The sequence below is a fragment of the Schistocerca serialis genome, chromosome 8 (assembly GCF_023864345.2).
Source record: "Schistocerca serialis cubense isolate TAMUIC-IGC-003099 chromosome 8, iqSchSeri2.2, whole genome shotgun sequence".
NCBI lineage: Eukaryota > Metazoa > Arthropoda > Insecta > Orthoptera > Acrididae > Schistocerca > Schistocerca serialis.
In genome coordinates, this window is record NC_064645.1 from 154,275,651 (window position 1) to 154,301,660 (window position 26,010).

The 26,010-nt window shown below is 40.7% G+C and overlaps 1 protein-coding gene across 1 annotated transcript in view; it reads right to left on the bottom strand.

Moving 5' to 3' along the window:
- Nucleotides 1–1,074: 1,074 nt before the first annotated feature.
- Nucleotides 1,075–26,010, bottom strand: part of LOC126416059 (coiled-coil domain-containing protein 186-like) — a 197,924-nt gene continuing 172,988 nt past the window's right edge. The window contains exon 13 of the mRNA XM_050083534.1: nucleotides 1,075–4,018. Within this exon, the coding sequence (XP_049939491.1) occupies nucleotides 3,947–4,018 (72 nt within the window). The 3' untranslated portion in view covers nucleotides 1,075–3,946. The remainder of the gene's footprint in view (nucleotides 4,019–26,010) is intronic.

A 26,010-nucleotide genomic window follows, 5' to 3' on the forward strand; every position in this document is an offset into this window, starting at 1 on the left:
TCTTCTTTCAAGTTAATATAAAGACAAGATCACTGTTTTGAAAGCAACGCTTTTATGTTCTCGGTCTGTAGCTTTCTCCAATGACTCACTATCCACTACATTTCCCTCCTTCAAATGTATTCAATACAAATATCAGTCTGCAATTATTTCTCCAATGTTTCAGTTCTCCTCTACCTCAGGATTATACAACTCATATTAGCATACTGATTCTTAAAGTCAAAACAATTTGTTTTAAAAGTTATCTGATGACCAATCAGTATTCCTTTCTGTTATAGACTTTAGAGCACTAGTCCTTATATATCAAACACAACACTGAGAAAATACTATTATTAAAATTCATACAAACTTAATTCACATTAGACATCAAACAACACATTCAGAAGCTGTAATCTTAATATACATGTCAGCTGACCACCAAGAAATAGTTTACATAAGCATGACCAAATTTTATGTTATGAGGGCACATTGGTTTTTATTTGAATTTGGTTGACTTATGTACATCAATAAATCAATCTATATATGAATGTAATAGAGGGAAACATTCCACGTGGGGAAAAACATATCTAAAAACAAAGATGATGTGACTTAGCCAACGAAGCGCTGGCAGGTCGATAGACACACAAACAAACACACAAAATTCAAGCTTTCGCAACCAACGGTTGCTTCATCAGGAAAGAGGGAAGGAGAGGGAAAGACGAAAGGATGTGGGTTTTAAGGGAGAGGGTAAGGAGTCATTCCAATCCCGGGAGCGGAAAGACTTACCTTAGGGGGGGAAAAAGGACAGGCATATACTCGCACACACACACATATCCATCCGCACATACACAGACACAAATGTCTGCTTGTGTCTGTGTATGTGCGGATGGATATGTGTGTGTGTGTGTGTGTGTGCGCGCGCGCTCGTATATACCTGTCCTTTTTTCCCCCTAAGGTAAGTCTTTCCGCTCCCAGGATTGGAATGACTCCTTACCCTCTCCCTTAAAACCCACATCCTTTCGTCTTTCCCTCTCCTTCCCTCTTTCCTGATGAAGCAACCGTTGGTTGCGAAAGCTTGAATTTTGTGTGTATGTTTGTGTTGGTTTGTGTGTATCGACCTGCCACCACTTTCGTTGGGTAAGTCACATAATCTTTGTTTTTAGATATAAATCAATCTATATATAATCACATGGCCACATTTTTATTCACTGTAAGATATTTAACACTTTTGCTGTGAATAATGCACCAGGTCATAACATAGGTATAAAGGACACATTAAATAAATAAACTGAGTAAACCAACATAAAAAAACTGTATCATAGATGATGGTCATTTCATTCCATTTGCTGACCTCATAAGTAAAACTGTATTTTAAGTGCTGTGACAGTTATATAACAGAAATATAACTTCAGCAACAGGCTATTTTTAGATGAGATATGGACTGTTAAAAATTTTACTTCTTCAGAATTTAACATCAATGAAACTGACACACAACTGTCTTTCAACAGTAATTTTGACAAACTGGAAACAAAATATTAAATGAGAGATAATAAATAGCAAGTTACCTTTTGACAATAAACATATGCAACACAGGTGTAATCAGTATTTCTGTATTTGAGATTTGTTTGTTCTTGCCTTAGTGGTTCCCATTCTTTTGAGACACTTATAAAAATGATTATTAATCACTTTTCTTTGCATTTTATTACAATGTTTTCTTCTTTGTTTTTCACTGAAGATGCAATCTACAACACACTTCAAAATTCATTCAAAGAAAGTAATCAGGTTTGTTAAAAGCAATATTTATTACCTACCTCACTCTTCATATATAAAGTAATCAATAAATTAATATCTTTACCCTGTCTGTTATTTGTCTCATAATGTGGAGCCCTGGATACTTTTCCTACAGGTAATGCCTACCTTTTCTTCTTCCTTTTACTAGAAGTAATCCCAGGTCTGCTGCTCTCAATTTTGTACCATCCAGTAAATACACCATTTAAATTTATTTATAATACCCTCTTTTTAAATAAATGGTCAAGCCCATGGATTTAAGATTTTAAAGGTTTAATTTACACCTAATGTGTTCTAAATGGTTTTTTAAATGATTTGGTGGTAAAATCATATTCAAATTATAGATTTAATTAATAATATTTATCTTGTGGTTATGCATGAAGAACTTTTATTGGTGGTTGTTTCTGCAAAAGATTTTGCAAGTATTTAAATGCAAAAATAAACTTAGTTTACAAATTAAGTTAAAGTATCTTCAGTACTAGTTTCCCTTCAATAAAAACTGTATCACATCTCTACCATGAGGCCTGTTATGAAGAACTAAGCATTTATTTTACAACTGATTTTTACAAATGAATAACAAGATAATATTTTTGTGGAGTTTATAGGCAAAGGTCTAAGAAAAGTTGATTTCCCTGCCAGGGAATGATATGCCATGACCAGACAAAATATATCTGACTTTCTGTAGTAAACTGAACTTAAAAATGGAGCTAGTTCAGTTTTGAGTTTTTATTTGCTGTGGTATCTTTATGTAGTGGATCATCTTCAGAAGATACAAGAGGACTGCACTCCATTATAACAAAGTTTAATACATACTAGTACTGCAATCAGAACTGAAGCTTCCTTGAAAGGCAGCGTGTTTCTTTTTATGCTAGATGGGTGGTTGAGGGTCAGTAAAAACAATGATGACAGTGATTTCTTTACCTTATAAAATCATTTTAATGGAATGATTACTTCTGGATTCAGTGGCTTAATCAAGTAGGTAGCAAGAAAAAAGAAGATTCATGGTAGAGGACAGGAAGACATTTGACCTAACAAGGGGCATGAGTAGGTAGCTGATGCCCTTTCAAAATGTACTTGCATCCTGCTCTGCTAAATACGCAGTGTCAGTTTGAAGAAAGCAAAATCATGTGGTGGATATTAGTAAGTAACAAGTGTATGCAGATCCTCAAAAGTAATTTCTCATTCCCCATGAACCAAATATCTCTTGTCTCAGTCCTTGGTATCCTCTTAGAAGTTACTAAAATAATGGGTGTGCAAAAAGACATTCTTGTATTTTAAACACTTGAAACTGGCATTTGAAACTGAGAGCTGAATCTACAAACTGATTGTAATTATGAGACTATTGTATATGAGAGTACCACATACAAGACTATTCATGTTTTTTATGTATGCCAGTAAATCATTCTATCACAAACACAGAACACAAAATTATTTACAACTGAGAATGTAAAGTGTTGATCTAAGTAGTCACATAAGTAAAACCTGTTCCATATGTGTCACTATGACTATTTTTTCATATACACAATAAATAAATTCTCCTAAAATAAAATGCAATAAGACAATATAAAAAGCAGTAATTTGAGGTACAAATCTCATTATCTGCAGCTGTACCCCACAACCAATTACTAATAATCACTCAGTATCACAACGGAGTACTTGTACATATATTTAACTGCATTCAATGCAGTGTCTTAGCACCTTTTCTAGGGAAATTATTCTAACTTCCATCATTTTTTGTGTATCACAACTTTGGATACATGTTCACACATTCAACACTTGCAGCTAACATACATATACTTTTAAAAGCAGCCATTAAATAAAATATAATGAACAAATCTTGCTTAGTAGGCATATAGGAATACTGCTAACAACATGACTCTTAAAATGGATTTTACATCACAATTCTTCAGCAAGCAATACACTTATGTGTAGATCTTTGAAGTGTCCACTACAACTATTTAATCTGAACTAATTTTGATTACAAAGACTGCCCCCAAGAACAGCAAATTACATTTAGAATTGACTTTAGACCAGAGACTGACTGCACTGGACTGCACATCTGTGAAATACCATATGATAAGAAATGATAGATTGGAAAATTATGTACATTTTCCAAAAGCTTTTGTGTTCATAGCAACACTGTACTTTAGGTACCAGTTGACTTCTCTGCTTTTCATGTCACCTACGAGGTAGAAACAGCATTCTTCTGAGATGTTAATCGTGCAATTTCTCTTCCAAGTGTGTCTATGTTTTCCTGTAAAGTGAAAATGAAGTATTTTAATAGTTATTGGGGCAGCATACAAAAACACAGCTACTATATTTCCATGCAAAGCCAAATTTATCACAAATTGTATACTGAATTTTACATGGTTTCAAACATAAAATAACATGCACTTGTATGTTCAAAGTCACCAACTGCACTACAAAAATATATTTTAGTTCTTCATTAGAAGTCATCACTGGGTTTGCATCAATCCAAAGGTGCTAAGAGGACAGAATGAGAACCAATGATTTCTATCTAAACTGGATGTCAAACTGCAGCTGTCTGAGTAAGACAGCCAAAAATCCTCATTTTTTATTTTATTCATTTATTTGGTTTTTCCCCCCCTTGCTCTGCTGATGCATCTGTAGTAAGCTAGTGTGTGCAAATTAATTTTGTTTCATGAAAATTTGTGTTATCTTTCTAAACAAAGCAGCGCATTCGCAGTAATGTTACAAAAAAGACAAAAGCTACACTTGCACAGAACAGAAATTTGTATGTTGCATGAGTATCTACATAATTGTGGGATATTAAATTATATTACATCATACATATATTTTATAGTCCTAGAAGGTTTTTTTTCGCTGTGGCTACGAAATTCAACTAAATGACATTTCCAGAAGAAATTTTCTCAGAGGCTTACTAAATGCGGACTTGTTATCAAACTTACATTTAATATTTGGAGGGGGAGCATTATAAACTTGTGTGTTAGTGTACTGCACACCCTTCTGCACCATTGTCAGATTTTTACAATCATTGTAGAAATCATACTGTATTCACGATACGCACTATTCCTTTTACACAACTTAGTATTTTTACTGATGAACCACATAAGGCAAAATATAAATTGAGAAGTAGTAGTAAGAATTTTTAGTGTCCAGAAAACGTTTCTACAACTACACCTACAGCCTACACCACTTGTTACTCGTACAATGTGTTTTTTCCAAGAATATTTTCTTTGCACTTGTTGTCTAGGGTTAGTGTCTTTGATTAGTAATCAAAATGTCTTTGGTCCTGGGTTTGAACATTGTTTAAATTTTGAATAAAAATCGACAGGAATTGCAGCAGAAGACTTCTGGCCTAAGTCAACTTCATTCTGCCAACAGCATTGTCAAATAGGGTGGAGGAGTGGACAGAGGTTCAGAGCACTCTTTTGTCCTTGTGGTAGGAAACTGCTCCTAACAGGCTGAAGAATCAGCAGTGATCAACGGCATGAGGCTGCAGAAGGCAATGGAAACCACTACATTAAAGACATAATGTGTATCTACAGGCCTTGAGACCTGTAAGTGAAAAGGATCATGATGATCTCTCCACTGGCAAAAGATTCCCCGACTTCTGAGAGGCAGCTGCCAGCAGGGAGGTGACCATGAGAAAGAGACTGAATAAACAATGAAAAGATAACTTTCTACTAGCCGAGGCGTGAAATGTATGAAGTCTGAATGTAGTATGGAAGCTAGAAAATCTGAAAACAGAAATGCTAAGAGTCAATCTAGATACAGTGGACGGTCAGTGAAGTGAAATGGAAAGAAGACAAGGATTTACAGTCAGTTGAGTATCTACATCTACATTTATGTGATAACTCTGCTATTCACATTAAAGTGCCTGGCAGAAGGTTCAATGAAATACCTTCAAGCTGTCTCTCTACCTTTCCACTCTCAAACGGCACGAGGGAAAAACAAACACTTAAATTTTTATGCGCAAGCCCTGATTTCTCTTACTTTATCTGATGATCATTTCTCCTTATGTAGTTGGGTGCCAACAGAATGTTTTCGCAACTGTAGGAGAAAACTGGTGATTGAAATTCATGAGAAGATCTCGTTGCAAACGAGAAACGTCTTTGTTTTAACGACTGCCACTCCAATTCATGTATCGTGTCTGTGGCACTATCTCCCCTGTTGCGCGATAAAAAAAATGAGCTGCCCTTCTTTTAACTTTTTTGATGACATACGTCAGTCCGACCTGATGCGGATCCCACACCGCACTGCAGTACTCCAGAATAGGGACAAATGTGGTGTAAGCAGTCTCTTTAGTAGACCTGTTGCACCTTTTACATGTTCTGCCAATGAATTGCAGTCTTTGGTTTGCTCTACCGACAACATTATCTATGTGATCATTCCAAATAAGGTTATTTGTAACTTACTGACAGCAGCAAGAAATGGTATAACAGGAATCGTACTTGTTGGGAAAAGGAAGACAGGGCAGAGTTGGCTACTGCAAACAGTTCAGTGATAGAGCTGTTCTCATCTGACACGACAGCAAACCAACACTGACAACAATAGAGCAAGTATACATGCCACTATCGCAAGAAGAAAATGAAGAGAGAGAGAAAGCATATGAGAATACTGAAACGGTAATTCAGCACGTAAAGAGAGATGACACACTAATAGTAATGTGGGCTAGGAATGCAATTGTAGGGGAACCAGTAGACGAAAGGGTTATGGGAGAACATGGGCAGTATTAGGAATGAGAGGGGATAAAAGGCTACTCGAGTTCTGCAATAAATTTCAGCTAGTAATAGCAAATACCCTGTTCAATAATCACGAGAGGAGATGGCATGTTCAGAAAAGACTGGGAGTTTGAGGAAGATTTCAGTTAAGAGAACATCGTGGTCAGGCAGAGATACCAAAATCAGATATTGGATTGTAAGCAATACCCAGGAGCAGATATAGTCTCAGATCAGAATTTAATAACGATGAAGAGCAGGCTGAAGTTTAAGAGACTACTCAGGAAGAAATACTGTGCAAAGAAATGGGATACGGAAGCGCTAAGGATGAAGAGATACACTTGAAGTTTTCTGAGGCTACAGATACTGTGATGACAAACAGCTCAGTGGGCTGTTCGGTTGAAGAGGAATGGACATCTCTGAAAAGGGCAATTACAAAAGTTGGAAAGAAAGACATAGTTACTAAGAACGTAACTGCAAAGAAACCATGGAGAAGAAATCCTTCAGCTGATCGATGAAAGAAGGAAACAAAAAAATTATCAAGGAAATTCAAGAACACAGAAATACAAGTCACTTAGGAATGAAATAAAGAGGAAGTGCAGGGAAGCTAAGTGAAATGGCTACATGAAAAATGTGAAGACATCGAAGAAGAAATGATTGTCAAGAGAACCAACTCAGCATACAGAAAAATTGAAACAACCTTTGGTGAAATTAAAACCAAGGGTGGTAACATTAAGAGTGCAATGGGAATTCCACTGTCAAAGACAAGGAGAGAGTGAATAGGTGGAAGGAGTACACTAAAGGCTTCTATGAGGGGGAGAACTCTGATGATGTGATAAAAGAAGAAATAGTAATTGATAAGGAAGAGATAGGGGATCCTGTATTACTATCAGAATTTAAGAGAGATATGGAAGGCTTAAGATCAAATAAGGCAGAGGATATTAATAACATTCCATCAGAATTTCAAAAATCATTGAGGGAAGTGGCAAAAAAACGACTATTCATGTGGTGTGTAAAATGTATGAGACTGCCAATATACCATCAGACGTTTGGAAAAGAAGACTGTAAGAGCTGACAAGTGCAAGACTATTGCACAATCAGCTTAACAGCTCATGTATCCAAGTTGTTAACAAGAATAATACAGAAAAGAATGGAAGAGAAAATTGATGATCTGTTCAATGATGATCAGTTTGGATTTAGGAAAGGTAAACACATCAGAGAGGCAGTTATGACATTGTGACTGATATTGGAAACAAGGTTGAAGAAAAATCAACACATGTACATAGGAGTTGTCAACCTGGAAAAAGCGTTCAACAATGTGAAATGGTGCATGGTGCAAGATACTGAGAATAATAGGTGTTAGCTATTGGGAAAGATGGGTAATACGCAAAATGTACAAGAACCAAGAGGAAACAGAGTGCTTGGATTAAAAAGAGTGTAGGACAGGAACGTAGTCTTCCACTCTTGCTGTTCAATCTATACATTGAGGACACAATGATGGAAATAAAAGAAAGGTTCAAGAGTGGGGTTAAAATTCAAGGTGAAATGATATCAATGATAAGATTTCCTCATGGCATTGCTATCCTCAGTAAAAGTGATGAAGTACAAGAGTCTAATGAGTGCAGAATGTGGAATGACAGCAAATCAAAAACGACAAAAGTAATGAGAAGTAGCAAAAATGAAAACAGCGAGAAACTTAAGATCAAAACTGCCAATCACAAAATAGTTGAAGTTAAGGAATTCTGCTATCTAGGCAGCAAAATAATCCATAATGGATGGAACAAGGATGATGTAAAAAGTAGATTACCATGGGCAGAAAGGGCGTTCCTGGCAAAGAAAAGTCTACTAGTATCAAAGATAGGCCTTAACTTGAAGAAGAAATTTCTGATAATGTACATTTGGAGCAGAGCATTGTTTGGCAGTGAGATGTGGACTGTGGGAAAACCAGAACGGAAGAGAATCAAAGCATTTGAGATATAGCGTTACAGAAGAACATTGGTAATTAGGTGGAGCGATATGGTATGGAAAAAGGTGGTCTCTGCAGAATTGGCTAGGAAGAGAATATATCACTTGTTTTACAATTCCACCCATTAATAACCAAAGAAACACATGCAATTGCTTGTGTACTCGATAACGGGTCCTCTTCAAAGCGATTCAGTATGGTCTCTTCCAATACAGGTGTGCAGCTTTTCCTTGGAGCACCACTGTCACGCATGCTGATAGTGAAATGCAACAGCCCGTCACAAAAACCAATAATTGAAGAAAATTATCAGATAGAAAAAGCCATAGTGGAAGGAAAACAATCATTACACAAGACCAACCTATAGAGCTATCACCCTCTCAGCCATTTGAAATAAAGACTAGTGTTAGACAAGGTGATGGTTTATCACCTTTGCTGTTTAATTGTGTTCTAGAAAAAATTGTAAGGATCTGGAATTCGGAGCTAAAGAGTCACAAAATTTAACCAATAACTCTGGGAAGGAAAACAAATGGAATTAAGATAAACTGCTTGGCTTTGGTGGAGGATTTTGCAATACTTTCAGAAAACCTGACAGATGCAGTTATTCATAACTGGTCTCAAGATTTCAGCTGAAAAAACAAAATTCACGACAAATATAAAAATGCACCAAAATTCCTAGAAACACAGATAGGTAAAATAGAGCGAGTAGATAAATTTAAATGTCTTGGAGAGACTATGACAGACAGGACTAGAAAAATCTGCAATGGATGTAAAAAATTAATAAAATGGAAAGAGCATATGGTTTGCCCAAAAATATCCACAACAAGAAACGCAAATCTCAAAAAACAAAACTAAAACACTACACCACAGCTGTATGACCAGAATGGTTATATGGATCTGAATGCCTAACGATGAACTATAAGATGGACAGACGAGAGGTAATGGAAAGAAGGATTATTAGAAAAATAATGGGCGCAATAAAAACTGCAGATGGTTGGAATACAAGAAGTAATGAGGAGATCTACAAAAATATAGAGAAAATATCTAAAGTAATGGCCAAATGAAGATTAATGGTTTTCAGGCATCTATATGAAATGGATGGAAATAGACTAACAAAACAAATACTCTTATATTTCTGGAAGAAGAAATTGACAACAGCATGGATTACAGAAGTAAGGAAAGATCTAGAAAGAAACAACAGCAAAGAATCAGAAGTAAGAGAAAAAAAAGTATTTTATAAATAAAATACGAAATTTGGGTAGAAAATGAGGGAGTACTGGAAAAATAGGAAACAACAACAAAGGAAGAAGAGGAACTGAGCTTGTTAACGTAATCCTAGTTGGTCAATATGATGGTAAAAATAATAATAATGAAAAATCCTCAGACCTTCTCCCCCCCCCCCCCCCCCACACACACAAAATGCACAGACACCTCTGAAACATTCAGAACAACCTCCACAAACACCTTCAACTGTTCAACTGTCCGCCATGTTTGTTTTTACAGCTGGTAAACAGTGAAACAGTGTCAGTGACAGCTCAATATGTAGTGTTTGACAGTGATGAAGATCAAAAAGAAATGTAAGTGAAACATTATGTAAATAGACACACACAGACACACACACACACACACACACACACACACACACACACACACACACACACACACACACACACACACACACAGAGAGAGAGAGAGGCAGAATTAATTAATTTCAGGCATAGCCATAACAATTTTCAAATCGTAACTTTGGCTTAAATAATTTGTCTACTTTAAAGTGTAAGTGGTTGCAGACGACAAACTGTGAAACAAAACAGTCACTGTAAAAACATCAGGAAAACCACACCATGTGGTAAAAAGGTATGTATTCTTAATTCTGTGTGTTTTTTCAAATATCTGTAATTACGATTTAAGAACAAATATTTATAACTATACAGACAGTAAAGGACATTCTTTATGTTGAACAACCATAAAATAAAAGACCACCCCCTTGTCGTCGGTGGGGAGGCTTGTGAGTCTCAGTGGTACAGATAGCCATACCGTAGGTTCAACCAAAACAGAGAAAACAGAGGGGTATCTGTTGAGAGACCAGACAAACGTGTGGTTCCTGTAGAGGGCAGTATCCTTTTCAGTAGTTGCAGGGGCAACAGTCAGGATGATTGACTGATCTAGCCTTGTAACACTAACCGAAACGGTCTTGCTGTGCTGGTGCTTTGAATGGCTGAAAGCAAGGGGAAACTACAGCTGTAATTTTTCCCGAGGGCATGCAGCATTACTGTATGGTTAAATGATGATGGTGTCCTCTTGCGTAAAATATTCCCGAGGTAAAATAGTCCCCCATTCGGATCTCCGGGCGGGGGCTACTCAAGAGGACGTCATTATCAGGAGAAAGAAAACTGGCGTTCTACGGATCAGAGCGTGGAATGTCGAATCCCTTAAACGAGCAGATGGGTTAGAAAATTTAAAAAGGGAAATGGATCCTTAAAGTTAGATATAGTGGAAATTAGTGAAGTTCGGTGGCAGGAGGAATAAGACTTCAGGTCAGGTGAATACACGGTTATAAATACAAAATCAAATAGGGGTAATGCTGGAGTAGGTTTAATAATGAACAAAAAGATAGGAGTGCGGGTAAGCTACTACAATCAGCATAGTGAACGCATTTTTGTGGCCAAGATAGACACAAAGCCCATGCCTACCACAGTAGTACAAGTTTATATGCCAACTAGCTCTGCAGATAACGACGAGATTGATGAAATGTATGATGAGATAAAAGAAATTATTCAGATACTGAAGGGAGACAAAAATTTAATAGTCATTTGTGACTGGAATTCGATAGTAGGAAAAGGAAGAGAAAGAAACGTAGTAGGTGAATATGGAATGGGGGTAAGAAATGAAAGAGGAGCCGCCTGGTAGCATTTTGCACAGAGAATAACTTAATCATAGCTAACACTTGGTTCAAGAATCATGAAAGAGGATTGTATACATGGAAGAGGCCTGGAGATACTAGAAGGTTTCAGATAGATTATATAATGGTAAGACACAGATTTAGGAACCAGGTTTTAAATTGTAAGACATTTCCAGGTGCAGATGTGGACTCTGACCACAATCTATTGGTTATGAACTGTAGATTGAAAATGAAGAAACTACAAAAAGGTGGGAATTTAAAGAGATGGGACCTGGATAAACTGACAGAACCAGAGGTTGTAGAGAGTTTCAGGGAGAGCAGAAGGGAACGATTGACAGGTATGGGGGAAAGAAACACAGTAGAAGAAGAATGGGTAGCTTTGAGGGATGAAATAGTGAAGGCAGCAGAGGATCATGTAGGTAAAAAGACGAGGGCTAGTAGAAATCCTTGGGTAACAGAAGAAATATTAAATTTAATTGATGAAAGGAGAAAATATAAACATGCAGTAAATGAAGCAGCCAAAAATGGGATCGAGAGGAAGTGCAAAATGGCTAAGTAGGGATGGCTACAGGACAAATGAAAGGATGTAGAGACGTATCTCACTGGGGGTAAGATAGATACTGCCTACAGGAAAATTAAGGAGACCTTTGGAGAAAAGATAACCACTTGTATGAATATCAAGAACTCAGATGGAAATCCAGTTCTAAGCAAAGAAGGGAAAGCAGAACGGTGGAAGGAGTATATAGAGGGTCTATACAAGGCGATGTACTTGAGGACAATATTATGGAAATGGAAGAGGATGTAGATGAAGATGAAATGGGACATATGATACTCCGTGAAGAGTTTGACAGAGCACTGAAAGACCTAAGTCGAAACAAGGCCCCGGGAGTAGACAACATTCCATTAGAACTACTGACAGCCTTGGGAGAGCCAGTCCTGACAAAACTCTACCATCTGGTGAGCAAGATGTATGAGACAGGAAAAATACCCTCAGACTTAAAGAAGAATGTAATAATTCCAATCCCAAAGATAGCAGGTGTTGACAGGTGTGAAGATTACTGAACTATCAGTTTAATAAGTCTCGGATGCAAAATACTAATGCGAATCCTTTACAGACGAATGGAAAAACTAGTAGAAGCCGACCTCGGGGAAGATCATATTGGATTCCGTAGAAATTTTGCAACACGTGAGGCAATACTGATCTTAGAAGATAGATTAAGGAAAGGTAAACCTATGTTTCTAGCATTTGTAGACTTAGAGAAAGCTTTTGACAATGTTGACTGAAATACTCTCTTTCAAATTCTGAAGTTGGCAGGGTAAAATACAAGGAACAAAAGGCTATTTACAATTTGTACAGCAACCAGATTGCAATTATAAGAGTCGAGGGGCATGAAAGGGAAGCAGTAGGTATTAAAATCCATGGAGAGGAAATAAAACTTTGAGGTTTGCCGATGACATTGTAATTCTGTCAGAGACAGCAAAGGACTTGAAAGAGCAGCTGAATGGAATGGACAGTGTCTTGAAAGGAGGATATAAGATGAACATCAACAAAAGCAAAACGAGGATAATGGAATGTAGTCGAATTAAGTCTGCTGATGCTGAGGGAATTAGATTAGGAAATGAGACACTTAAAGTAGTAGATGAGTTTTGCTATTTGGGGAGGAAAATAACTGATGATGGCCAAAGTAGAGGGGATATAAAACGTAGACTGGCAATGGCAAGGAAAGGGTTTCTGAAGAAGAGAAATTTGTTAACATCGAGTATAGATTTAAGTGTCGGGAAGTCGTTTCTGAAAGTATTTGTATGGAGTGTAGCCATGTATGGAAGTGAAACATGGACGATAAATAGTTTAGACAAGAAGAGAATAGAAGCTTTCGAAATGTGGTGCTACAGAGGAATGCTGAAGATTAGATGGTTAGATCACATAACTAATGAGGTGGTACTGCATAGAATTGGGGAGAAGAGAAATTTGTGGCTCAGCTTGACCAGAAGAAGGGATTGGTTGGTACGACATGTTCTGAGGCATCAAGGGATCACTAGTTTAGTACTGGAGAACAGCGTGGAGGGTAAAAATCGTAGATGGAGACCAAGAGATGAATACACTAAGCAGATTCAGAAGGATGTAGGTTGCAGTAGGTACTGGGAGATGAAGAAACATGCACAGGATGGAGTAGCACGGAGAGCTGCATCAAACCAGTCTCTGGACTGAAGACCACAACAACAACAAAATAAAAGCCCACTGAAGATGCTGCAACTGCAGTGAAACATGTTTAGGTTAAAAAACAAAATTGTGTTTTGCTAAAGGAGGACCCTATCCAAAAACATATGTATTCTTGTGGATCTTTGGTAATCCATAAAGTCAAGGTGGTAGGGCATCTGCGTTGCACAGGATTCTCTGTTGTCTGTCAGGAGAGAGAAGATACATTGATTAATTGATTTTTATTCTGTTTGATGCACTGCATTAGATCTACACTTAGTTTTTCGTGCACAATTGGATCTAATATGTCCATACTCTTTATGGTCTTCAAGATGACAGTAACATTTTCCTTATCAGGAGACAGTATCAATATACTCTCATTGGCATTTAAGACTCTTGATGACTTGAAATCTTCTGTCTTCAGGTTGCAAGCTGGTGACTTTGCTGAGCCCAGTATCCTGGCTGTTTCAGTGGGTATTTCCTCAGCTCTTTCACATGGAACGGTCCAAATGGCCACTTCAGTATTAGCTATGATATCCTCCATAGGTACAGTTCTCAGGATAACAGCAAAATCATCTTCTTCCTGAACAACAGATTGTTCTTCTTTGGTCAGTTGTGATCTTCATCTACACTGATATTCCACAAGCCACCATACGGTCCGAGGCAGAGGATACCCTATATCGCTACTAGTCATTTCCTTTCCTGTTCCACTCACAAATAGAGTGAGGGAAAAATGACAGTCTAAATGACAGTCTTTATGCCCCTGTACGAGCCCATAATTATTCGCATCTTATCTTTGTGACCCTATGTGCAATTTATGTCGGCAGCAGCAGAATTGTGTGGCAGTCAGCTTCAAATGCCGGTTTCCTAAATTTCTCAACAGTTTTTCTTGAAAGGAAAGGCTCCTTCCATTCAGAGATTCCTATTTTTGTTCCGAAAGCATCTCTGTAACACTTATGTGTTTTGTTTGAACCTACCAGTAACAAATCTGGTTGACCACTGTGACTGATATGTTGGGAATTGCCTTGTCAATCTGCTACCTGCATTTTGCAAACTATTTCTTTTGTAGCTCCAAACAGTGGTCGAGTAACTTCTGTATTCTCCAGTGAGTGATGCTATCAATCTTGTCCCAATCGTCTCAATCCATGCTGCTACTTAACTGATAGAAAATATCCAAGAGATTCTCATCCATTCTTGTCATGTATCTCCATGTTGCATGAATTCACTCATGAAGAAAAGTTCGTTTCATTCTGACACAGATACGATGTACTTTGGTGGTGGTGATTAGGCACTTAAATTTCAAGAACTTTGGTGTGGGCCTTTCATCTTGCACTGCGACAGAAAGCTGAAAGACCATCAATGTTCTTAAAATACAAGCACCTAATCACCATCACCAAGAATTTGTGCAACATGTAGATATTTGGCAAGAACAGATGATGATCTTTTGGGCATTTTCTATCAACTAAGTAGCAGCATACATCGAGATGACATGGAGAAGACTGACAGCATCACCCAAATCAGCATGCAAAACATACTCTACCACTGCATCAAGCTAGAGAAGAAAATGTTTGTAAACCTGAGGTGTGGTAAACACACACTGAGGATACCGTCATTTGTGTGGAGCCATGGTGAGGATCAGCTTGGTGACTTCCTAAGGCACCTGAGCAGTCTCCGTGCCAACATAAAACTTACTACGAAGGTAGAAAAGAACCATCAGGTACCCTTTCTAGATGTGCTGGACATGAGGAATGGTCAAAACATGCAACACAGTGTGTATCAAAAACCGACACACACGTACCGATACCTAAACAAACTGTCAAATCACAACCTGAGCCAGAAAATAGGCATGGTTAACACACTCATAATGTGAGCAAGATAAATATGTGAGCTGCACCACCTAAAACACAAGACATAACACCTAGAAAGGTTGCTGGGGAGCAACGGGCACCCTACCAGTTACATAAGAAGTGTCAAGGAATCAAACACTCAGAGAAGTGACACATTGGAAAAAGAAGTGTCAGGAACAGTGAGGTCATCAGATTAGGGCAGGGAAGGAAGTCAGCCGTGCCCTTCCAAGCCATCCGGGCACTTGCCTGGAGCGATTTAGGGAAATCACAGAAAACCTAAATCAGGATGGCCGGACGCGAGATTGAACCATCATTCTCCTGAATGCGAATCCAGTATGCTAACCACTGTGCAACCTCGCTTGGTCACAGGAAAGACCTTGGACATTGGTGCACCAGTTACATATAATCTGAGGCTGCGAGCTAGGCTCCTGTCCACCACCAGAAATGGAGGGTGAAGCTTTGACAGTACCAGTCATTTGTGCTGTGAAAGGTCAGGGAAAAATTATCAAACAAACATTGGCCAACAGACACCCACAGGAAATTCGCCAACAAGTGGCTATGAAAGCCTTAACAATGATGTTCGATTCATTTTTAACCAGTTAAGCCTGTCATTTTAGCTGCGGAAGCATCTTCTTAAGGGATCAGAACCATGTCGTCCTATAAAATTGATTCTTTGATAGACCTATTGCTTTTGCCTCACAAGCACTTACCTAAGCACAGTATAACTACAGTCAGCTTGAAAAAGAGGTGCTTGCTATTATCTGTGGTGTTATGAAGTTCCAACAATATCTGTCCAATTGCAAGTTTTATTCCCTTACAGATCATCGGCTTTTGATGGCTTCGATTAATCCTGCCAAGGGTATCCCACCCCGGTCAGTGCAAAAATTGCAATGCTGGGTTCTGATATTGTCTAGTTTTCAGTATGAGACATTGTACAGGACCACTGCTCACCATTTGAACATTGAATTGCTGTTTGGTTACTGATCGGTACAGAAACAGCATTTCATTCACCTGATGACTCACGATTTCAAATCATCTATCAGGATTTTGAATGTTTTCAAAACATTCCTCTCAATTTTCGGTGTGCTGATGCAGCAACTGCCTCTCTGATGCAGGACTTCAGGTTGATATGCAATATGTGCACCATGACTGGCCATGCAGTTTTAAAGAAATCTCCCTGCTATTTTTCGCATTGTCAGTTGGTAACCACGTGACCAGGTGTTGCATACAGATCTGCTATTGCATACAGAGGAACGACAATGCATGTCTTGTCATTCCTCACTCCTTACAGCAGGAAGTTCTGTATTTATTGCACCGAGGTCATTGGAGCACAGTTTGCTTGAAGCAACTTGCCAGACATCATTGTACTTGGCAGAACATGGACACACTAATTGAGGAAATGACCTCTCTTTACAATGTTTCTGTGGAACATCAATCAGCTCCACCACAATGCTTTTTTGAGAGGCCACATCTGTCCACACCATGTTGATGCATTCATATTGATTTCATGGGTCCATTCAGTTCTGGACCAAGCGATGGTTGTTGGTGGTAGATGCTTTCCTTTTGTTGACTCCTTGAGGTCCACCACTAAGTTAAGTACAGTATAAGCTTTGTCTCCTGTTTCTGTGTTAGTTTGTTTTCTTTTAGAGCACAAAAACAACTAGGTTCATATACACCCACATCAGAACTAGAACACAAGGACAAAGAGAGGAGTTAAACATGACAGCATGTTGATGGAAGAGAAGGCAGCTACAACAGGGAAGTGGAGAAAGGTCTATAAAGTATGCGATAGAGAAACGGAGGTCATGAATTAAAAATTAAATGGTCTTCGCCATATTGCTATGACGGATAAAAAGTAAAATGCGGTCGACAGCCCGCGTGTTGTTCGCTACAACGGCTGATAATTCAGACGGCAAACTTAAACGAGAGTGTAAGTGGTTAAAAAAAAGGGCATTCCATCAGGAAAAGGCAGACCGTCAAAGGTTGAGCGCAGTGAGTACAAAATGGTGGGGGAGCACTAGTTAACAAACGGAGATGGCTAAAACGACAGTGCCCGATATGCAACCTAGCTAAAATGATCTCCTAACAGTGTGAGGGCTGAGAGGAGGTTGTCCAAGCCACAGGGAGAGGCTTAATAACCTGGAGCTTGTTCCCATGGAGGGAGGACAAGTGGTGATGCCAAAGTGACACCACCTACTGACACACTGCAACACAGATATCATCGGAGGGAATTTAAGAGTTAGCAGGCTGAGGTACGAGGACTGCAGCCTTGGCAGCAGTGGCAGTGGCCTCATTTCCTGTCAGACTGATGTGACCAGGAGCTCACATAAAACATCACAATGGCTCCATCAAGAGTGAGCAAGTGATAGATTTCCTGGACCTGTTGCACTAATGGGACGATGTACAGAACACAGAGGCTTCAAAGGATACTGAGAAAGTTGGAGTAGATGATGCAACTGAAAAGCCTGTGTCACTGGATGTACTGTGTGGCCTAATATAGGGCAAAGAGTTCTGCTGTCAATACTGAGCAGTGTTCCGGAAGCCAATACTGAAAAACATCAGTGGCAATGACAAAGGCACACATGGTTAGTCCGAGAGTCATCAGTGTGCACAATGGTACTATTGTGAAGTTCCGTGCGAAGGTCATGAAACTGAAGGCCACAGAGCGAGGCTGGAGTAGTGTTCTTAGGAAGCGAATGAAGGCCAAGGTGAACATGGGCCGCAGCATGAAGCCGACCCTACAGGGTTTACACCCACCGGAAAGTTGCAGGTTGTGTGAAGTTAAGCTGCTGGAGCAAGAGCAGAAAGCGAACTCCAGGAAGTAACAAAGAAGAGGGATGCGCCCCATACTGACGATCAAAGGAGTATCAAAGAAGAAGGCATAGGATGGGTGGCCATGCATGGCAGACAAACGGCACGCATATCACTGGGGAGAAAGTTACGGCGGTAGGACACTGGTAGTTCAGCAGCTTCTGCACATAGACTCTCAACCGGGCTAGTGTAAAAGGTGCCAGTGTCCAAATGGATGCCACAATGGTGGATAGTATTGAGAGGGGGTAAGGGGGAAGGATGTGCAGATGATAAAGGAAGCACCCGTAGTCTAGTTTCAAACGGACAAGGGACTGGTACAAATGGTGGAGGGCGGTTCAATCTCCACCCCAGAGAGTACCATTGAGGACACTTAGGACATTGGGGGACTGCATACAGCGGACTGCCAGGTAAGACACATGGTAGGACCAAGAAAATTTCCTATCAAGTAGGAGCCCCAGGAAATTCATAGTTTCAACAAATGGTAAAACAACAGGCCCAAGATGTAAAGACAGTTGAAGAAACCAATTGTGCCACCAGAAATTCAAACAAATGGTTTTGTCAGTGGAAAAACGAAAGCCACTATTGATGCTCCATGAGTAAAGACAATCGAGACATCGCTGGAGACGCTGCTCAATGAGACAAGTCCATGGAGAACTGCAACAGATGGCAAGAAGGGAGCCAGAGATGCCCAGCTAAGACAAGTCCTTGTACAGTTAATGGCGATAGCAAAAAGGACAATGCTCAGGACAGAAGCATGAGGTGCACCGTTTTACTGGATAAAGGTGTCCAACAAGGCAGAACCCACACATACAGTGAAGATTCGGTCTTTTAAAAATTCCTGAAGGAAACGAGGCATGCGGCCTGGGAAGCCCCACATGTAAAGAGTACGGAGGATATCAGTCTTCCAGCAGGTGTCGTAGACTTTCTCCAAATTGAAAAACCCCACATCTGGGATTTCCGCAGAAAACCACTCACGATATGGGCGGCTAAAGTGACAAGATGGTCAACTTCAGAATGGCACCATAAAAATCCACACTGTACAGTAGTTAGTAAATTGCAAGACTTGAGCCACCGTGCTAGTCGGGCGTGAATCATACGTTCCATCACCTTGCAAACACAGCTGGTAAAAGAAATGCGGTGGTAGCTGGAAGGGAGGTGTTTGTCCTTACTTCGCTTAGGTGTAGGTATGACAGTGGCTTCACACCAGCGTCTGGGAAATGTGCCCTCCGCCCAGACGCAGCTGTACACATGAAGCAGAAATTGCCTGTCTGCAAGACAAAGGTGCTGCAATGCCCTGTAGCGTAGGATCAGGATGAAGTGAGAGCATGATCTAGTTCCCTCACAGTAAAGGTGACACTGTAGAACTCACAATTCTGAGAAGGTATCACCCGAACCTCCCCCGCTCATTTCCGATGAAGGAAGGTAGGATGACAGTGGGAGGAGCTCAAAATTTCCACAAAATGACAGCACAAGATTTTGGAGATAGCAATAGAGCCCACAATGACATCATCTGCTACTGTCAGGCCGGAAATTGGGGACTGTATATCGGTCCCAGAGAGCCATCGGAGGTTGGTCCACACGATGGAAGAGGGAGTGGAACTGTTAAAAGAACCAGTGAATGAAATCCAGCAAGCTTTTCTGCTATCCTGAAGAATGCGATGACACTGTGCATGGAACTGTTTAGAATGAATGCAGTTTGCCATCGTAGGATGATGGTTGGGAATGTGCAGAGCACGTCTCGGCACTCAAATTGTGTCGTAGCAAGCCTCAGTCCACCAAGGAACTGGGACATGGTGTGGTAAAGAGGAAGTGTGAGGAATGGAATGTTTTACGACAGTAAAGATAATGTTTGTAAGATATTCTACCTGGTCATTGTAACTGGGGAAATGTTTGCCAAACATAGCCAGGAGGAGTAAAGCCTCCAGTCAGCCTCAGTAAGCTGTCTTTTGGGTGTGTACATAGATGGGGTACATGACAGCAACTGGATAGCACACGGGAAATGGTCACTCAAGTATGTGTCAGAGAGAACGAATCACTTGAGATGATGGGCAAGCTGGGCAATGCAGAAGGATAGCTCTGAATGGAAATAGATGTGCATGGATTCTGAAAGGAAAGTGGGTGCTTCTGTGTTAAGGCAGAAGAGGTTAAGTTGACTGAGAAGGTCAGCCAAGAGGGCATCTTTTGGACAGATTCTGGGAGATAGTGCACATTAAAGTCACCGAGCTGCAGAAAGGGATGAGGGAGCTGCCTAATAAGCTCAAGGAAGTCTGTCCTGGTGACATCAAATGATGGAGGGTTGTAAACAGTACAAAGGGAAAAGGTCAAGAGGGGAAGGAAAAGGTAAACTGCAACAGCTTGAAGGTGTTGAAGGTGGGTAGTGAGGGAGATGGATTGACTACAAACATCATCCCATATGAGGACCATGAGATGGAATGCCGTCCTCGGCAGGGTGGGGGGGGGGGGGGGGGTCAAAACAAACTGGGAAGAAATGCAAGAGCTTGAAGTGGTTGTGAGGAAACAATTTTGTTTTCTGACGACAGAAACAAGTGGATGCTGTGATTCTAAGGGCAACCATAAATCCTCTTTGTTGGATTGAAGACCATGAACATTCCACTGGAGGAGTCATGACAAGGAAAACATGAAGGGATGTCACCTCAGTGGCTGCTGAATGCCTGTCTTAGAAGACTCACTGCTACAGGCCACAGAGGCATCCTGCTCCATGCGGTCTACAGAAGCGTCGGCATTCTTCTGTTGGCCTGCAGAGTCTAGGGCAGAAAAATCGTTGGTGGTGCACACTGGCGACATGGAGGTTGGCCGGGCAAGGGTATCACGTGGCAACATCATTGAAGAGGATCTTTGAGTCAGTGAAGGAGAAGACCATTTGCCTTCGTTTGACTTCTTGGAGCCTTTCCGGTTGGCAGAGGAATACTCACATGTTGGTTGGCTGGAGGAAAGTAGGAAGTCTTAATCGGAGTATTCCTTCTATCCTTTCTTGCTGTCAGTTGTGTAGATGGCGACTTCGCCTTGTGAGTCAAAAGTTTGGAGGCATGTTGCACAACTGGAGGAGGAGATGGGGATGCTACCATGATGTTGAGCGATTTCACAAACGCAGTGCTAAATTTGAGGTCGCATGTCTGCATCCCCATCTCTTTCGTGGAACAAGATGCTGCAAGAACAGTAATGTAGGTGCCAGACAGTACAATGCAAGGTTTCTGACTAGCCAACAACTTGCAAGCAACCGAATATGGCACTTTTTCCTTCATCTGGATCTTCTGGATAGCCTGCACATTAAGATATATGGGACTATCATGGGAGGAGGTGGCATGGTTGCCACTGCAGTTGATGCAGTGGGGAGGAGGCGGCGGACAGTTGCCCTCGCGAGCATCCTTACCAAAGGTTACACATTTGGCTGGGTGCCAACAGGACTCTCAAGTGTGGTTCTAATGATGACACTGGTAGCAAGGCATTGGGTTTGGAATATACAACCTGACTGCGATAACTTCATAACCTGCTTTGGTCTCTGACAGAGGAACTACTCTATTAAAAGTGAGAAAGAGACTGAGTTTGGGCACTCAGGAAGCGTCTACTTTTTTCATCACCCAATGGACTGCAATGACACCCTTATCAGAAAGGTACATTTGGATTTTCGCTTCCATCAGACCACTGAGCAGCCTACTGTACATAACACCATGGGAAGAATTCAGCGTTTGATGGGCCTCAATACGAACAGGATACTGTGGAGGAGTGAAGCTGCAAGCAGTTGTTGTGCTTGAGAATCAGAAGTAGTCTCCAAAAGCAAAGTGCCATTGCGTAAACGAGAGCAGGATTTTACATGGCCAGCAACTGCATCAACACCTTTCTGAATAATAAATGGATTTACCATAGTGAAAGACCAATCATCTTCAGTATGTGAAACCATGAGGAACCATGGTGCAGCTGGGAGGGTCTTTGAATCAATAGCTTCATACCACTTACATTTCGCAGCCATTAACTGTGAAGATGATTAGCTCACTGCGAGAAAATCCCCCATATTTCCCAGTGTCTCCGATGGCGTGCTCCTTCCTACTGGGTATCCGTTTCAAAAGGGGGCACACTCACCTTAGGTGATTGTTCAGACCTCAGGTCACAGCTCCCGAACACCTGACAGAGAGACCATCAGCAAATTTGGGAAGGTAGCAGCTCAGGCAATCACCCTCCCTAGGCCTGACCTCTACCAGGGGGCATGTGCCAACCTTACCTCTCAGCCCGGGGCTGGAATTACACGTTGCCCAGTCACCTGTTATGTGTCAGACGCGTGGGCTGGCCTTCAGAAGCACACAGGGAGGATGAAGATAAAGAAGAACCTCAAATGCTGAAGCAGAGAAAGGATAGGAGAAGGCGAACGAAGAAAGAAAGAAGGAGTAAAAACAGTGTAGAGTATTCTGTTATTGACCGCCAAAAATGCAGAATACATTTCCAAAAATAGCCCGAACATGGTCCCCATGGGAAAGGAAAAAGAACAGCAAGAAGACAGACATGTAGCATGAAAGGGAAAATATGTTGCAAAGGCTGGGGCCCCATTGTAGCCAAGCACGAACCCACCAAAGAGCAGCAAGCCCCCTGGGGGATGTTTCTGTGTTGATGCTCTTCCCGAGGTCACTGTCTCAGACATTGGACCACAATACACATCAGCAAAAATCCAACAGTTTTGCACCACCAGTGGCATACAACATGTGACCATAGCACCTTTCCACTCTCGGTCTACCAGTAAAGCTGAACAGTTCATCCGAACATTCAAAAGTTACATGGAGCAAGCTTTAAAGATTTTTCTGTCCTCTTACCTCGCCTTGACATGTGACAGGAAATCACCGGTAGAATCCTCACACAATCACAGACTCTGTACCCTGTTGCACCTTCTGTGGCCGCCATGAAACAATTCTTTCCATCTGGTCAGTGCAAAGTTTCACCCACTATATGAAGTCTTCTGCAAATTTTCTGGAAGGAAACAGTGTTTGGAGCATGGAGTCATCACCTAAGCCATCAGACATTGTTCTTTTGTCATTCAAGGTTCTACTGGGCTGCAGCACCACCACCAAAACCAGCAGCGGTGCACTTCTGTGAATGTCAATGATTCTGCTGCAGATTGATTGTCCACAGACCCAACACATAGCTAGGGTCCACACCAGCTGTATCTTTCATCTCTCTGCCAGTCTCAGCCAGCACCATCCATTGTGGTGCCCATGGAGGTTGACACCAAGCTGCCACCACCATTGATGTCACTGCTGTCGGAACATGTCCTGCAGCCTGAACTGACACCCATGGACGTGACTCCCAAGTCATCATGCTGCCTCCGAAGATAACTTTGATGTTAAACCAACCAAGGTGTCTGTCTCTCTACAAGCAGGTGTTCATCCTCTGATTGGCTTTTCAGTTGGCATTGTGGTCAGTCAAAGGTTAGATACTGGTGTGTAGGCAGGGATCTGCCATCAGCTACAGTTACTCTCTCTGCCTCTCCTCACCTGCATCCACATGTGGTCTTCCCCTCCACTGTCATCACACGCATTCACCCTACACGAAGACAGCTTGGAGGTTTGGGGTACAGAAATGTGGTGCTGAGCAAAGAGCTGGGTGCCAAAGAAAGGTTAGCTCCTCATGCTCAAACCACATGAGAGTATAGTCACTGCATGCTGCACTGATGAATGAGAAATGCCAGCAGAGCCACACCTCTTAGAGCTACTCCATGGCACCGCAATGGCTCATCTACTTACGGCTGAGCAGAGGGACGTTCACCCCAGTTCGCACTCAACGACCAAAATAACAGCATCATCTTAGATAGGCCACCAGTGTACCGAACTTTGAGTGAACATTTCAGTTATTCTTCAAGTGTGGAACCTTGTAAATTTGTTTGTATGACGTGATACTTTAATATTTGGGGATAGCTGTAAATTCTCAAAACATTCCTGTGGAAATGGATTGTACAATGTTAAGTAAATCCTCATAGCTATTTTTACTCACCAAGGGTGGCAGGAGAACACACATATTAAAGGTATTCAAATTTGCAAGCTTTCAGAGCCTGTGGCTCCATTTACTGGCTGAATGGTTGAAGGGGAAGGAAGAGGGGTAAAGGGGAAAGACTGGTGAGGTTAGGAAAAGGGACAGAGTTCGGCAAAGTTGCCCAGAACCCTGCGTCAGGGGAGACTTACCAGACAGGATGACATGGAAAGAATGCATGACTTACATTAAATTTTCAAAAACTGATTGTTTTCATTCATATCTATATTATAATGAAGTGAACTAACATTCTACTTGTTATAATTCTACTTAATCTCCTCCTAGAGCAAACCAAAGAACCCACTGTTGTGCCTGTGAATGTATTCTTGTACAGCACAACGCCTTCTCTGTGACAAAAGGATGCACCTTCATTACATGTGCTGTACAGGGAACCAGCTTGTGTTCTTGTCTGAATCAGAAGTCATTGTTTCAGCTCTATAGGAGTTTGCTTCTCATTTAGTTTTGAATGGTCTGGAGCACATTTTGTTGGTGGACCAACATGTTTCTCACGTCAGCGTGATTTGTTGTGTTAAGTCTAGCTTCCCCATAGCCAAAAATACATATATATAACTGGAGCCATCTACTGTTGTGGCCACAGAAAACAACAAGCTCCAGACGAAACACGTGATTTCCCTACAGTGATGTGACGCTGTTCCTGTCACTGCAGTGCAATAAACAGAACTGCTATGATGACTGCAGCCATCACTGTACTTGTCTGGGTTAATGGAGACTAAGTATAGGAGGGTGGTGGGCGTGAGGATATGTTGGAGAGCAAATTTTCATCTCTAAAGTTGAGGGAAATTAGTACTGGAAAAGGGTGCAAATGGCTAAATGTTGTAGCAGACACTAAACTCTACCTGAGCCATGTTGTAGAATGTGCTCAACAACTGGGACCTGCGAGGTTCACCACTGCTGCATCTAGTTCGATATGAGAACAAAAGCAATGTCTATGAGGTGAAACAACATGCTTGTTTGCGAGCCTGTGCTTGTCATTAAAATGGAGTATACAGAGGTAAACGGACATGAACATTATGTCAAAGGAAGTATTCGAAAGAGAGCCAAAGGAATTTTTTGTTCGCATGTCAGGAGACTACTCAACAGTAATTTGCATCCAATATTGAAGCAGTTATGTAAGCTGAAGTTCTATTCAAATTCTATGATATGATTTTGTTACTATAATTCAATAACACTTTCCAACAAAGGATGTAATAAACTAATTAATAGTTGCATCTCAACCCACTATGCTCAATGAATATCACCCAACCGACTATAAATAATATTAATGATGAAACAACCCATCATCAACAAGTGGAGTAATTATCAGAAAAAATGAATCAGTAAACAGGGTCTTCACAGACCCCAACATGGACAGCTCTTGTGCATCAATTCATGTTCTCACCCACTTAAGCGGTGGGTATTCCAATGTAAAAATCTGTTAACAAGTGTTCACTGCATAGAAGGAAAGTAATGGAAAGGAATGGATGACATGAGACAAATTAGTAATTAATTCGATTTAGAGTCCAGCAGGAGACATTTGGAGCAGAAAAAAAGAAGAAAAAAACCATTAGAAACTAAAAATATAAAACAAGCACAAGTCATGTAAATAATCAAACAAATATAAAATGATGAAAGTAATAATGATGGATTTTTTTTTAATATATTTTGGTGTGTTGGGGGAGGAGAGTCGAAAGACGAGAAATAACAACAGCAGTAAAAACTTTTGGGTTTCCCGCTGATTACAGTCACCGTATGAGCACAATATTCTTTCCATCTTCTGATGAAGTGTTGATGTATCA